The sequence below is a fragment of the Nicotiana attenuata genome, unplaced genomic scaffold (genome assembly GCF_001879085.1).
Source record: "Nicotiana attenuata strain UT unplaced genomic scaffold, NIATTr2, whole genome shotgun sequence".
Classification (NCBI taxonomy): domain Eukaryota; kingdom Viridiplantae; phylum Streptophyta; class Magnoliopsida; order Solanales; family Solanaceae; genus Nicotiana; species Nicotiana attenuata.
The window spans coordinates 347123-360057 of NW_017670444.1; the positions used below are offsets into that span (position 1 = coordinate 347123).

At 37.3% G+C, this 12935-nt stretch overlaps 1 protein-coding gene across 1 annotated transcript; it reads left to right on the forward strand.

The window, feature by feature from the left end:
- Positions 1–8: 8 nt before the first annotated feature.
- LOC109239487 (uncharacterized mitochondrial protein AtMg00810-like) lies at positions 9–947 on the forward strand. Its single transcript, XM_019406061.1, has 2 exons — positions 9–486; positions 571–947. Exons 1-2 carry the CDS (start codon positions 9–11, stop codon positions 945–947), a joined length of 855 nt encoding a protein of 284 aa, XP_019261606.1.
- The last annotated feature ends 11988 nt before the right edge of the window (positions 948–12935 follow it).

Consider the following 12935-nt stretch of genomic DNA (forward strand, 5'->3'; position numbering starts at 1 on the left):
GTCTCAAAATGTTCTTAGGTGATCAGTTTAAGATCAAAGACTTAGGATTACTCAATTATTTTGTGGGAATTGAGCTGTTGTATGTTGATTTTGGGGTACTTATTCATCAAAGAAAATTTGTTTCTGAGCTAGTTGCTGAATATGGATATTTTGATGTTTCTGCCGTCTCTTCCCCACTTGAGTTATGTGTACTCAAGTCTGATGTTGGGGCATTGCTGCCCAACCCTGAATCTTATAGAAGTTTGGTTGGAAAGTTGGATTTTCTCACTCATACCAAGCCAGATTTATGTTTTGCTGTGCAACACTTGAGTCAGTTTCTTAAGTCACCTCGTGTGCCTCATATGAGTTTTTCATTACATGTTCTAAGGTATTTGAAAGGTACACCTGATGTTGGGGTTCATCTCAATGGTTATTCTGATTTTTCTGTCCAAGCTTTTTGTGACAGTGATTGGGCTTCTTGTCCAGATTCGCGCAAGTCAGTTTCTGGTTATTGTGTGTTGTTAGGGGGTAGTTTGATTAGCTGAAAATCTAAGAAACAAGCTGTTGTGTCCTTGTCTTCTGCTGAGGCAGAATATCGGGCCATGAGTAGAGTGGTGGCTGAACTAGCCTGGTTGGTTCGTTTGTTGGCAGATTTGGGTCTTCAACTGTCCACTTCTATTCCTGTTTTCTGTGATAGCTTGGCTGCCCTCCACATTGCTAAAAACCCTATTTTCCATGAGCGCACGAAACATATTGAGGTTGATTGTGACTTCATCCGCACAAAGTTGGCAGATGGTCTTATTTTTTTACATCATGTTCCTACATCATCTCAACTTGCTGATATTTTTACTAGGTGTATCACAGGTGGACAACACATGTTGTTGCTTGGCAAGTTGGGCGTGTTACCGCCCTCCAACTTGAGGGGGGTGTCGGAGTTACCTGATTTGGGCCTGATGTTAGTTGGGTAGATTTGGGCTTGATATTAGTTAGTTAGACTTGGCCCAGTTGTATTTATTAACAGACTCCATTTTCCTTTGTTTTCTTTAGTTAGTTATTTTTCAGCCCAACATATTTGGGAGTATAGATATTTTGTAGAACACTTCTTCAGAATGAATAATCATAAAATCCTCTCGAAGCTTCTTCTGTGGACATGAACCCTAGATTCATTCTTGACCAATTTCTGTTCGATCTACAAATCTTAACAATCTCATTATAGGTTATGTAAAAGAATTAATTTTGGTTCTTCCAGAGCGTCATTATTTGAACCCAACCTATAAACAGTAACAAACAAAGCAAAGCTAATCAATACAATACAAATGAACTCTAGGCAGATACAAAAAGTCGGAATCAATTTGCTCAAAATTTACAACATACGTAATTAATTTAAATATCTGCATAAATAAATACATAAAAATAGAGGAAGAATCAAGCAATTGAAATATAGAGGAGATTTACGTTGGCCGATGGAGAGAACGAAGGGAGAGATGGGTATTTAACTGGCGAAAAAAGAAGAAGAAACGGTTGAAGGAGGTGTTGCAACGGAAGTGGAAGTGAAGCGACGTGTGAAAGTAATTATAGGAAGAGCCACAATTATTAGGATTATTATTATAAAAGGTAACTTTAGAATTTTTGATAGAGCAGTTAAAAAGAAAAATCTGGTAAAAAGGAGAACAGAGATAATTGAGATTCTTGGGCAATAAGAGGTGACACTTAGGCAAGCTTATATCCCTACTTTATATTTATATATAGATATATAGATATAGATTATTATATCTTATCATGCATCAATTAATCAATCCCAATATGTCCGCCACTGGCTTAGGTTAAATTTATCTGCAAAAAAAAAAAAAAAAAGAATTATCAAATTATTTTTTGAAGATGAAATTTAGCACACTAGACTAATGAGAATAGAATTTAAAGAAGAAAAAATTACGGGTTAATACAATTGAAAGAATAATGCTACTAAACTTACTTCATATTTTACCGTAAAAATAGCACGGGCTAGCCAATTTTCGGACTGGTCATTAAAAATAGCCAGCATTTGTAAAATTATTGAAAAATAGCCACTATTTTGCTGCAACACGAAAAGTTCCAACATAATATACTGGAGATCAGTGCACCTGTGTATGAACTTCCAGCATATTATGCTGGAACTCCAACACGCCGAAAGTTCCAGTATAATATACTGGAAATTGGAGCACAGGTATATTATACTCCAATCTCCAGTATATTATACTGGAGTATTTTTCCGAATTTTGAACAATACTTTCGTTTAGATTTATCTTTACATGAAAAATGGCTAAATGTCGATTACTTTTGAAACTGTAGTTATTCTTGTAAATCTGGGCTATTTTTGAATTTCTCCCTATTTTACCTTCTTACATTGTTTGGCCCACTTTGTATATAACTTGAAATTTCTTTTTCATCCTTTAACCTAATATTAAAGATTCAATTCTTCCATAATCCACGTAAGCTTCTTCATATATGAAATCCTCTTTGTTCTTGTTCTTTTGCTTCTTTGATATTTACCTTCTCTTTTTGCCATTTACTTTAAAAAGTAGTAATTTTTTTAAATTTTATGATGTTCATTCACGATAAAAAAAACAAAGAAAAAGTAGAAAGCCAATCACTTTTTAATGTTCAAGAAGTTAGCATCTATATATTTCTTCTAGAGTATGTAGAAATTTAACTTTTACACTTCTTATTAATAATTAAGTACTTGGAGGACAATTAGAAAACCTCCATCATTAGATTCAAGTTTGTTAGATATAACACTTGATTGATTAAAAAACAAAACCCAATGAAAAGCTGAAACTTTATGTATGAACTATATATGATATTTTGAGTTTGAAAGCAAAACTTTTTATTTTTCTTTTGAAAGCAAAAGTTGGAACTGAGATTTGAGGTTAATATCGAAATGGATATTGCTGGGTTTGTTTGAAAACATCCTTAGGTATTGTTCCGATCGATTCGAAATATCAAGAGGATTTCAAAATTTAAATTTGAAGTAGATTTAAGTTATACTCGAGTTAATCTCGCATAGGCTCAAGGAAGAAGATGAAGTTAGTTTTTTGTGTAACAATATATAATGTTGTAGTATAACAGTGTATATGCGTCACGATCCAAAAATCACAAGTCGTGATGACACCTAACTCAACCCGCTAGGTAAGCCAACTAACAGAAAAACACAACTCAATTGAGATTATAAGAGAAAAGAGAATAGATAACTGAACATTTACAAGTTTACCCAAGACCTGGTAGTACGAATCACGAGCTTCTAAGATTTAGAATTTCAAAACCGATGCAAATAAATACACGTTCTGCATGAAGGTTACATAAACAGATTAGCAATAATCTATTCTACAAAGGACAAGTGGCAGCTATATCCAAATGCACAAACATCTTCCGAATCAACACCTGACGGCACCAGCAGCTTCGCTCCAAAATCTGCACGCAATGTGCAGAAGTGCAATATCAGTACAACCGACCCCATGTACTGGTAAATATTTTGTCTAACCTCGTCGAAGTAGTGACGAGACTTTTAGTTAAAAGATGCTTATTGTTATAAAATTTACATTAGATTAGCAGTAAAGCAGTTCAAAGCATAACAGATAAAAGTATCATATACAACTCAGCGAGACAGTCAACAATTACTAAAAGGAACCACAGTAGAAGATTTACTATCTTTCCTAGTATGAGAAGTATATCTAAAATATCAAACCACATGGCATGGTAACACCCTTCGTGCTTTTATCTCATCCTCACCATGTATAAATAAATTTATGTGCAATTCAATTAGCACGGCAATACCCTTCGTGCGTTCAACTCATCCTTCCAAATGAACGTATAACAGAACCAACCATATGACCGAAACACAATAATAGGAATTATAAAGTAGGAAATACGCAAGTAATAATAATGGACCAGGATATACATGTGGACAACAGTAAAGGACTAAACGGAAAGCACGTGAGTAATAACAACAATTGGAAAGCAAGGGGGGTATCAACGTCAATTAACGAGTATATTGGAGGCCTAAGTACAAATATGGCAAATAAGAAGAAAACACATGATCTTTACAAGTTAACAAGTAAGGGCATGTGCCACGCCCCTTTTTCTCGCGAAATCGGGTTTCGACATGTGACAACTCTTTTAAGGAAGGGTTTTTAATAGAGGAGAGTCTCCACCTAATGGATTAAGGTGCGTTAGGGCACCTATTTGCAGATAACTTTGTCTAACTAGTTTGCGTCACCAGGTAAGGGCTCGAAATTACCTCGAAGAGAAGGCGTTAGGCATTCTTCGAGGTTCACAACTGTGGGTCTCGGCCGAACTCAATTATATGAATTAGTCTATGTGGTCAAAGATAAGAAAATAAAGGGATTTGGGAAGTTCAATATTAAACACAAATAATTGATTGAAAGGCAAGGTGGGGGGGGGGGGCTAAGTTTTTTAGCTTAAAGGATCACCCCGTGCAACATAAATAATACTTCGTAACTCCCTCGAGATGGGGTGTTACTCATATTATTCAGCGGGCACTGACTATCATCTCTACTACACAATTGCTATCTTTAAGTTGTTTACCTGAAGCGCACTAGTCAATTCTAAGTCGTATCCTACGCGTGCACTACCCGTCTCGTGCCTATGGTCTAGGAGGCATTTGGACCTCTATATCAGGGTGGTTCTAGACTTTAACTGTAATGACCCGACCGTTCGTTTTGAGCTTTTGCGCTTTGATCGCCAATTCTCGGGCATGGCTTGGCCCGTGTAATGTGTTATGACTGATGTAGATCGTTGGTTTTGGTTTTCACGGAAATCGGTATGAATTTGAAAGAACAGTCTTAGTTGAAAGCTTTAAATTTGAAAGATTTGACCAAGAGTTGACTTATTTGTATATGAGCTCGGATCGGAGTTTTTATGATTTGGTTAGCTTCGTTAGGTGAATTGTGACTTAGGAGTGTGATCGAAGTGGTTTTGGAGGCCCGTTGTGGAATTAGACTTGAATTGGCAAAGTTAGTATTTTGGCGATTTCCGGTTGATAGGTGAGATTTTGATCCGAGGGTCGGAATGGAATTCCGAGAGTTGCTGTAGCTGTCGACGCCCCCTTTTTCTAAAGCGAAATCGGATTTACGACATTTGGGAAGACAACTCTATTTCCGTTTGGGAATTGGGTTTTGGAATTGAAGAGTCGCCACCTAATGATTAAGTGCATTGGGACACTAAGGGTTTTGAATTGGAAAACCAGAGTTCGGGCAAGGGCTAGAAATTATCTCGAGGGGAAGGTGTTAGGCACCCCTCAAGATCCACTAGTGTGGTTCCCGGCCATGCTATGTTGTGATTTTAATGTAAATAAATATACAAATAAATTTACACATAAGGGTTACAAACAAGCATGTTGGAATCTATAATTTGTTTGAGGGAGAGTCTAAGTGCAAGAATTAGTCAAGACATTGAATACACACAGAAGAAAAAAGGTTAAAAGGAAAAGGAATAATGCAGTGAAAAAAATTAAAGGGGAGTTTTGGGTAATTAAAAAGATAGAGTTTATTGATACTAAACAAAGTAACATAAGGAAAGGGGTCCTAGGTTTATAAATCACATGGATCATCCACACAACACCGGTAACCAATCGTACGCATAGTGTTATCGTGTTATCATCATCTCCATGTCTACCCTTCCCACCCCGTTAAGGTATTAATTGCGGAATGGTATCGCTACCTACAACGTGCTATTACCCGTCCCACCTATCAGTCCTCGAGGCTTTTGGGACTACTAATCCTAAAGGGAGGAAGCTTGGCTTTTCAGAGGTTTAAAAGGATAAAATTCTAAGGCGACAATCAAAAATACATAATACACTTAATGGGGAGGTAAAGCAATTAAAGGCTCAAGTAGGCCTCCTCATTTAGAGAAACAAATTGTTTAGCACGTCTTACACATACTGTTTAGGTCCTTGATTAAAATTAGCGTAGGAAGAATGATCTACCACATATTTCCAGATAGGGAGTCCGAATTAGTCCTGCTTAGATGTAGTTGCAGAAAAACTGACGATTGATTAATTATCTAACTATCTATCTGCGTCAAACAGGGTCTATATGCATGATCTCTATTAGTTCAAAGACGGGGGAAGAACGGACTGATTGCAAAAAATATTTAAGTTAAAGCATCGTAACTTTTGCGAGCACTTTAAACGAATTACTACTGATTTTAAAGATGAGTGGGCAATTTCAGATTTTAATCGATTACTCCTATAGGCATGCTTTCTAGGTGTTACGAATCTTGTTATGCAGAGATCTTCTAAGCAGGTCATTGATATGATTGGTTTATTTTAGGCCTTATAAGTGGAATTGCCTAATGACAGATGCACGTGCAAAAAATGCAGGAAAAATCCTATAGGCATATTATCTACGTGATGTGCAGAATTTTAGCAGTGGTGTATTGACATGGTATATATTGCGAAGTGCAGAAAACCTATGAGCATGGTATCAATGTGAAGATGCAGCATTTTAAAGTATTAATCCTATAGACATGTTTTCTAGGTGAAAATGCAGAATTGAGAGAATATACACCCTATAGCATGGTATTTACATGTAAATGCACAATTGAGAAAATATACATCCTATAGGCATGGTATCTACGTGAAAATGCAGAATTGAGAAAATATACACCCTATAGGCATGGTATCTACGTAAAAATGCAGAATTGAGAAAATATACACCCTATAGGCATGGTATCTACGTAAAAATACAGAATTGAGAAAATATACACCGTATGGTATCTACCCCTTTGGCATGCATTCTATCCCATCCCTTTTCACTATACCCCAGTAGTTATTACAATGTTCATTACAAAGCTTATGACAGACCAAGTGAATCAAAAAAATAAATGAAAATACATCAGTGATTACATCTACATCTAATTAGCCTAATCCATACTTAAAGTCTAATAATATGAGATAAACCTACTTCCAGGATCGGATTTCTTCAAAGCCTTTCTCTTATTTGGGATGTGTCAAAGTTCCAAGGAACTTCAAGAGTTCCAGCCAGTGCGTACACCCCAAATATTATTGCAGAACAGATTATAGTGCAGTGTGGAAGGGCCAGCCCTCAAGTGTCCAAGTTCAAAGCGAACTCAAGGTTCCAAGGCAAGGCTCACAAGAGGGGGGCAGGACATAAGGGCTTAGGAGTAAGTGTAAGTGCAATGAAAGGGAATTAGGGGGAGCCAGGGCAGGCTGGTGGTCATGCCCAGCAACTGGAATGCTGGCACACCCCTGACCAGCCGGTCAGCTTAAAAAATTAAAGAGTTAGGACCTTTTGAAGGTCGGGTTCAGCCCTGGACAGCAACTTGGATGCTGCCAGGCTATACCTTAACTCAATACACATAAGGGAATGAGATATGGGAAATTGAAAGAGGCTGGGATCCAAAGGACCCAGTCTTAATCCATGATAACAACTTTGTATGTTGCCATGTCTTAAACTACAGCCCAAGCACATAAAAGGGGGATGGGGATAGGGATTAATTGCAGCAACAGATAGCAAGACATAAGTATTACTTTAAAGTTGAACTCTAAAAAGCAGTAAAGTAGGCATGGGCATAAAAGCTTGTAAGTTAACACACTGGATTTTGATGCTTGAATCAAAAGTAGGACATACCAGTTCAGATGAGCAAGTAGGAAGAAACAGTAGATTTAGGGAAGCCAAATTGCAATCAAGAAGCAAGAGTGTAAGTTTTAGAAGAGAGTTGTGATGATTAAAAAATTGTGTGTGTGTTAATGAAAGAGCAGAGTATTTATAATTGCAAACAGGTGTAGCAAATAAGGCAAGAATCATAGTTTAGTAATAATTAAGGAACTATGTACCAATTAAAATCAATCAGCCTATAGACTTCCTTTAATTAAGGAGTCCAAATTCAAACGGTAATGGGCAGAAGTTATTTAAGGAAGGAAATCAAGTAAATACCTCATGGGGGGTAGACAAATAAGGGTAAATACATCATGGTACTTGATTTGTAAAACAAGGAAAGGGAACCAGTAAAATAACCAGTAAAGAATCCCATTGAAAGCCTTGCTCGAGTCAGAAAAGAGGTAAAAGGAAAGTTTTAATTTAGGGAAAAACCAGTAACAATCAAATAAGCAACATTAAAGGAATTCAGAATCAATTAACAGTTGGCAAGACCTTTGAAAGAGAAGCTCTCGTATAAAACACATAGACATGTCAAGCAAGAGGGTTTCAAAATCACAAACGCAGAAAAAGGTTCAAATTCAATTCATAAACTCGAAGTGAGTCTGAGAGTTCAAGGTTTCAAAGTAGAACCCTTGTCCAAACATAAAACCAAATTTAGCCAAAGAAAACCCCCAAATCCTAGGGTTTTTAAACTCGAATTTGATACAGAGATGAAGAGGCAAACTATCGAGGTGAGCCCAGAGACCTTTTCAGAGTCTCATGAGAAGCATACAAGCACAATAGCAAGTAGAACATAGGAACCAGTACAGGAAACAAGTTTCAAGAAAGCATGAAAATTAAATGAGTTCAGGTAGTGTAAACTTAAAGAAACAGTCGATGAAACATATTTAGAAAGAATCCAGGCGAAGTCCGGTAAAGGCAAACAAAAGATCAAAACTCAGTAGGAAAATACAGTAGAGGAACACATAAGATAGACATGAGAGAGCATGGTGAAAAACCAGTATGAGATAGAACGGAGCATAATAAAATAAATTTCATAACAAGGCAAATATAAGAACACACGAAAGGCATGTGAGTCACAAAAGAGCCAGTAAGAACATAGCAGGGATCGATTCACACCAAGAAAAGAGAAGAAGAAGAGTCAGAAACATTTTAAGGACTTTCCAGAAACCCTAATCGAAAAGAAGTGCTTTTTTGAAAAAAAATCGGAAAAAGGTTTAAGAACTTAAGCAACAGTGCAAACATGTAACAAATCTAAAATAATCGGAGAGAACCTCGATATTTAGGGTTCCAGATGAACCCTAGAGATGATAAAGGCTTCGAAAATACCCGATCTAAGTCGGATAATGTCATAAACAGGCTCAAAAGACCAAGAGCCATCGGAGCAAGGCCTGAGATGGCCGGATCTTCGAATCAGTGAAGGCCTGGGTGAAGACCCTCGAGGTCTGGCCTCGATCCTTCGAACAACTGGCATGCAGGAGACATAGGAGGTGGGTATAGGCTGTCCATGGCCTGAGAAGCCATGGACGCCGGTGAAAACATGGTGGAACAAGGTAGGGGAGGCTATGGTTCCGGGGAGCCTTGAGAGAATTTGGGAGGTGAAGAGAGTTCAAAGGTGGCACATCTGATTGAGTGAATTAGGGTTAAGGGGGGTATGGGAATTAAAAAGGAAAGAACGGATCATGGCCGTTGATCAAAATGATCAACGGCTAGGATTAAAAGAGAAGCTGGGCGGGTCTAAAAACGGGTCGTGGGGTTTGGGTTAAAATTTGAAGTTGGGTCGTTTAATTAGGGTGGAATTGGGGGGTTAAATTGAGGCTGTAATTGAAATAGAAATGGATATGTGTTAAATAGCCAATTTTCCCCCTTTTATTTTATAAAAATAGTTAAAATGATCTTAAAAACAAATTAAAAGCACTGAACTAATTAATAATATATAAATATTGAACTAAAAATACTGGAAATTTTATAATTGTAAAATACCGTTAATCGTAAAATAGGCTATAATTGCAATTATATACAATTTAGCTTTAAAAATACCACATAAATTTATAAAAATATACAAAAATTACCTTAATTATATTTTGGTGTAAATACGGGAATAGAAATAAATTATTCACCAAAGTGATAATTTTGGGAACAATTATTGGATTTTGTACTGCCAAAATAGACAATAATTGATTTTAAAAATCTTANATTGATCTCATTTGATCAACGGCTCAGATTAAAATAGGAGTGGACCGGGTCAACCAGGGATTGGGCTGGGTTGGAATTTGAAATTGGGTCGTTTGATTAGGGGTGGAATTGGGGGTTAAATTGAGACTACAATTGCAATTGGAAATGGCTATGTATTAAATAACCAATTTCTCCCCTCTAATTTATATAAAAATAGTTAAAATGATTTTAAAAACGAATTAAAAGCACAGAACTAATTAATAATATATAAAAATTAATTTAAAAATACTGGGAATAATTTAATAATTGTAAAATGCCATTAATCATAATATAGGCTATGATTGCAATTTTATGCGATCTTAGTTTAAAAATATCAAATAAATTTGTAAAAATATGCAAAAATCACCTTTATTATATTTTGGTGTAAATATGAGGATGGAAATAAATTATTCACAAAAACGGTAGTTTTAAGAATAATTACGTGATTTTGTACTGCTAAAATAGACAATAAATCGAGTTTATGAATCTTAGAAAATTAGGGAAAAATACAAAAACTCTTGGGCATGCTTATGTATGCACACACATACTATTTTGAGAATATTTTGAGTATATAAAATACATAGGGAAAAATTGGGTATCAACAGCTGCCCCTCTTTACCCGAAAAGGATGAAAGAGTTGTCGGGTAAAGATATGATGACCAATTTTGACCGAGAGAGACGACTTGCAAAAGTTTTGACCGAGCTCTGATTTCTGAGCTGCCTACATATCCTTGGTTTTACAGGAATCAGGTCATGTGTAGTTCGGGGTATATCGACAGAGTATGCCGATGGAGGTTTTTGAAGAGACGGACGCAATATTTAGGTTAGGAAGGGTGGTCAGGGACTGATGAGTTGCGAGAACCGGAGCGAGATCGCTCCTACTGTAATTGCCGTTGCCAGTTGATGAACCTGCAATTGAGTAATACAAGCATATTGTGCAGAATTTAAACGTGATGCAAGTTCCCGTTGGACCATGAATGTTGTCTTTGGACGGTTAGGATGACGTCCTCAGACCATGACGTCCTGGGCCGTGAAGCGCATAATAAAGGATTCACCGGCTATGAAATGATGTTCTCGGGCTATGAAAATGATGCCTCTGAACCATGATGCCTTTGAATAATGATATGCAGAAGACAAAAGCGGGGTCCTCAGGCCATGGCATGGCGTTCTCGGGCTATGAAAATGGTGCCTCCGAACAATGACGGCTTTGGACAATTTGGCGATCTTTCAGCCTATAAAATGCAGGATTTGTCGATGTTTCAGCCGATGAAATGCAAGATTTGGCGATGTTTCAGCCGATATAAAGCATAAATATAAATGGCGATATTTCAGCCGACATAGAAAATTTGAATAAAATTGGCGATGTTTCAGCCGACATAGAGATTTAAATATAGTTGGCGATATTTCAGCCATGCAAAGATTTGAATATAGTTGGCGATATTTTAGCCGGTGCAAAGATTCAAATAGGGTTGGCGGTATTTTAGCCGATGCAAAGATTTAAATAAAGTTGGCGATATTTCAGCCATGCAAAGTGTAAATAAAATGGCGATCTTTCAGTCGATGCAAGGCGTAAATAAAATGGCGATCTTTCAGCCGATGCAAGATTTAAATGAAGTGGCGATATTTCAGCCGATGCAGGATTTAAATGAGGTGGCGATATTTCAGCCATGCAAAGTGTAAATAAAATGGCGATCCTTCAGCCGGTGCAAGGATTCAAATAGGGTTGGCGATATTTCAGCCGATGCAAAGATTTAAATAAAGTTGGCGATATTTCAGCCATGCAGAGATTTAAATAAAATTGGCGATATTTCAACCGACAGGTGGAGACAATGCTTAGTCTCGGAAGGCAGAAAGGTAGCCTCATGCAATGCAAGAAAATGCAGGATGGAGGTAGAGCTTAACCTCGGAAGGCAGAAAGGTAGCCTTATGCAATGCAGGAAATGCAGATGGAGGTAGAGCTTAACCTCGAAATGCAGAAAGGTAGCCTTATGCAATGCAGAAAATGCAGATGGAGACAGAGCTTAGTCTCGGAAGGCAGAAAGGTAGCCTTATGCAATGCAAGAAAATGCAGGATGGAGACAGTGCTTAGTCTCGGAAGGCAGAAAGGTAGCCTTATGCAATGCCAGAAAATTGCAGGAGTTGGGAGGACAGATTGTTAAGTTGCGAAAGGCAGGAAGAAGTTAAGCCTTATGCAAAAATACAGGAATTAAAAGCGAATGAGTAATGGAATCTCTTAGCTGGTAGATGATAGATGCGTATAGTGTATTTGCATCATTGTGGCTGGCTGGGATAGTTGTGTACGGAAGATAGCATTTGTAAATAGGTTGATGATTCTGAGAAGATTGATTATTGAAGAAAGTATGAGTGCAATAAATATATCTATGACATTGCGAAATTTGAATGCACTTGCATCCCCAAAAGAAAAAATCGTTGAGTTTTTGTTAAAAGGGGGAAGTTAGTTCGTTTCGATGGCCTTTGCTCTCATTGCTGACATTTGGGGTAATCATGGGTAGCGTTGATAAAACACAGCAATCGGATAATTTTAGTCATGAGTTGAGTTTAGTAAACAATAATGTAACGTTATAATAATTTATTTAATGAATAGTCTTCATGATTGTTAGGATGAACCGACGATGCGACGCTTTCAAGAACTTGCAGACCTCTCTTGCTCCGGAATTTTGAGGTCCTCTCAATGAAATGTTTGACCACACTTTAATTATGGGTTCTGTGACTTTCGCGATGGTATGTGTGGGAAGAATGGCGTTGTGATAAAATTCACTATCGGGAATTTTGAGGGTCCTCCTCAAAATTCTGCCAGTTTCCAATGTCGGGGGAAATGAAAATTTTGTGAATTGTGACGGAACCCGATAGGGTGCTACGTATCACTCTTATAACACTACGGATAATCAGTCAGGGTAGTTAAAATACATTCATATAGGAACAGCGTAAAGATTAACATAGTAGAGTTGACTGGCATCTGAGTTGATTTGGCTTGGACAGAATTCTCATCGCATTTTGAGTATGAGGGACTCCTCGGTTGAACGCGTGAACCATGTACGGGACCTT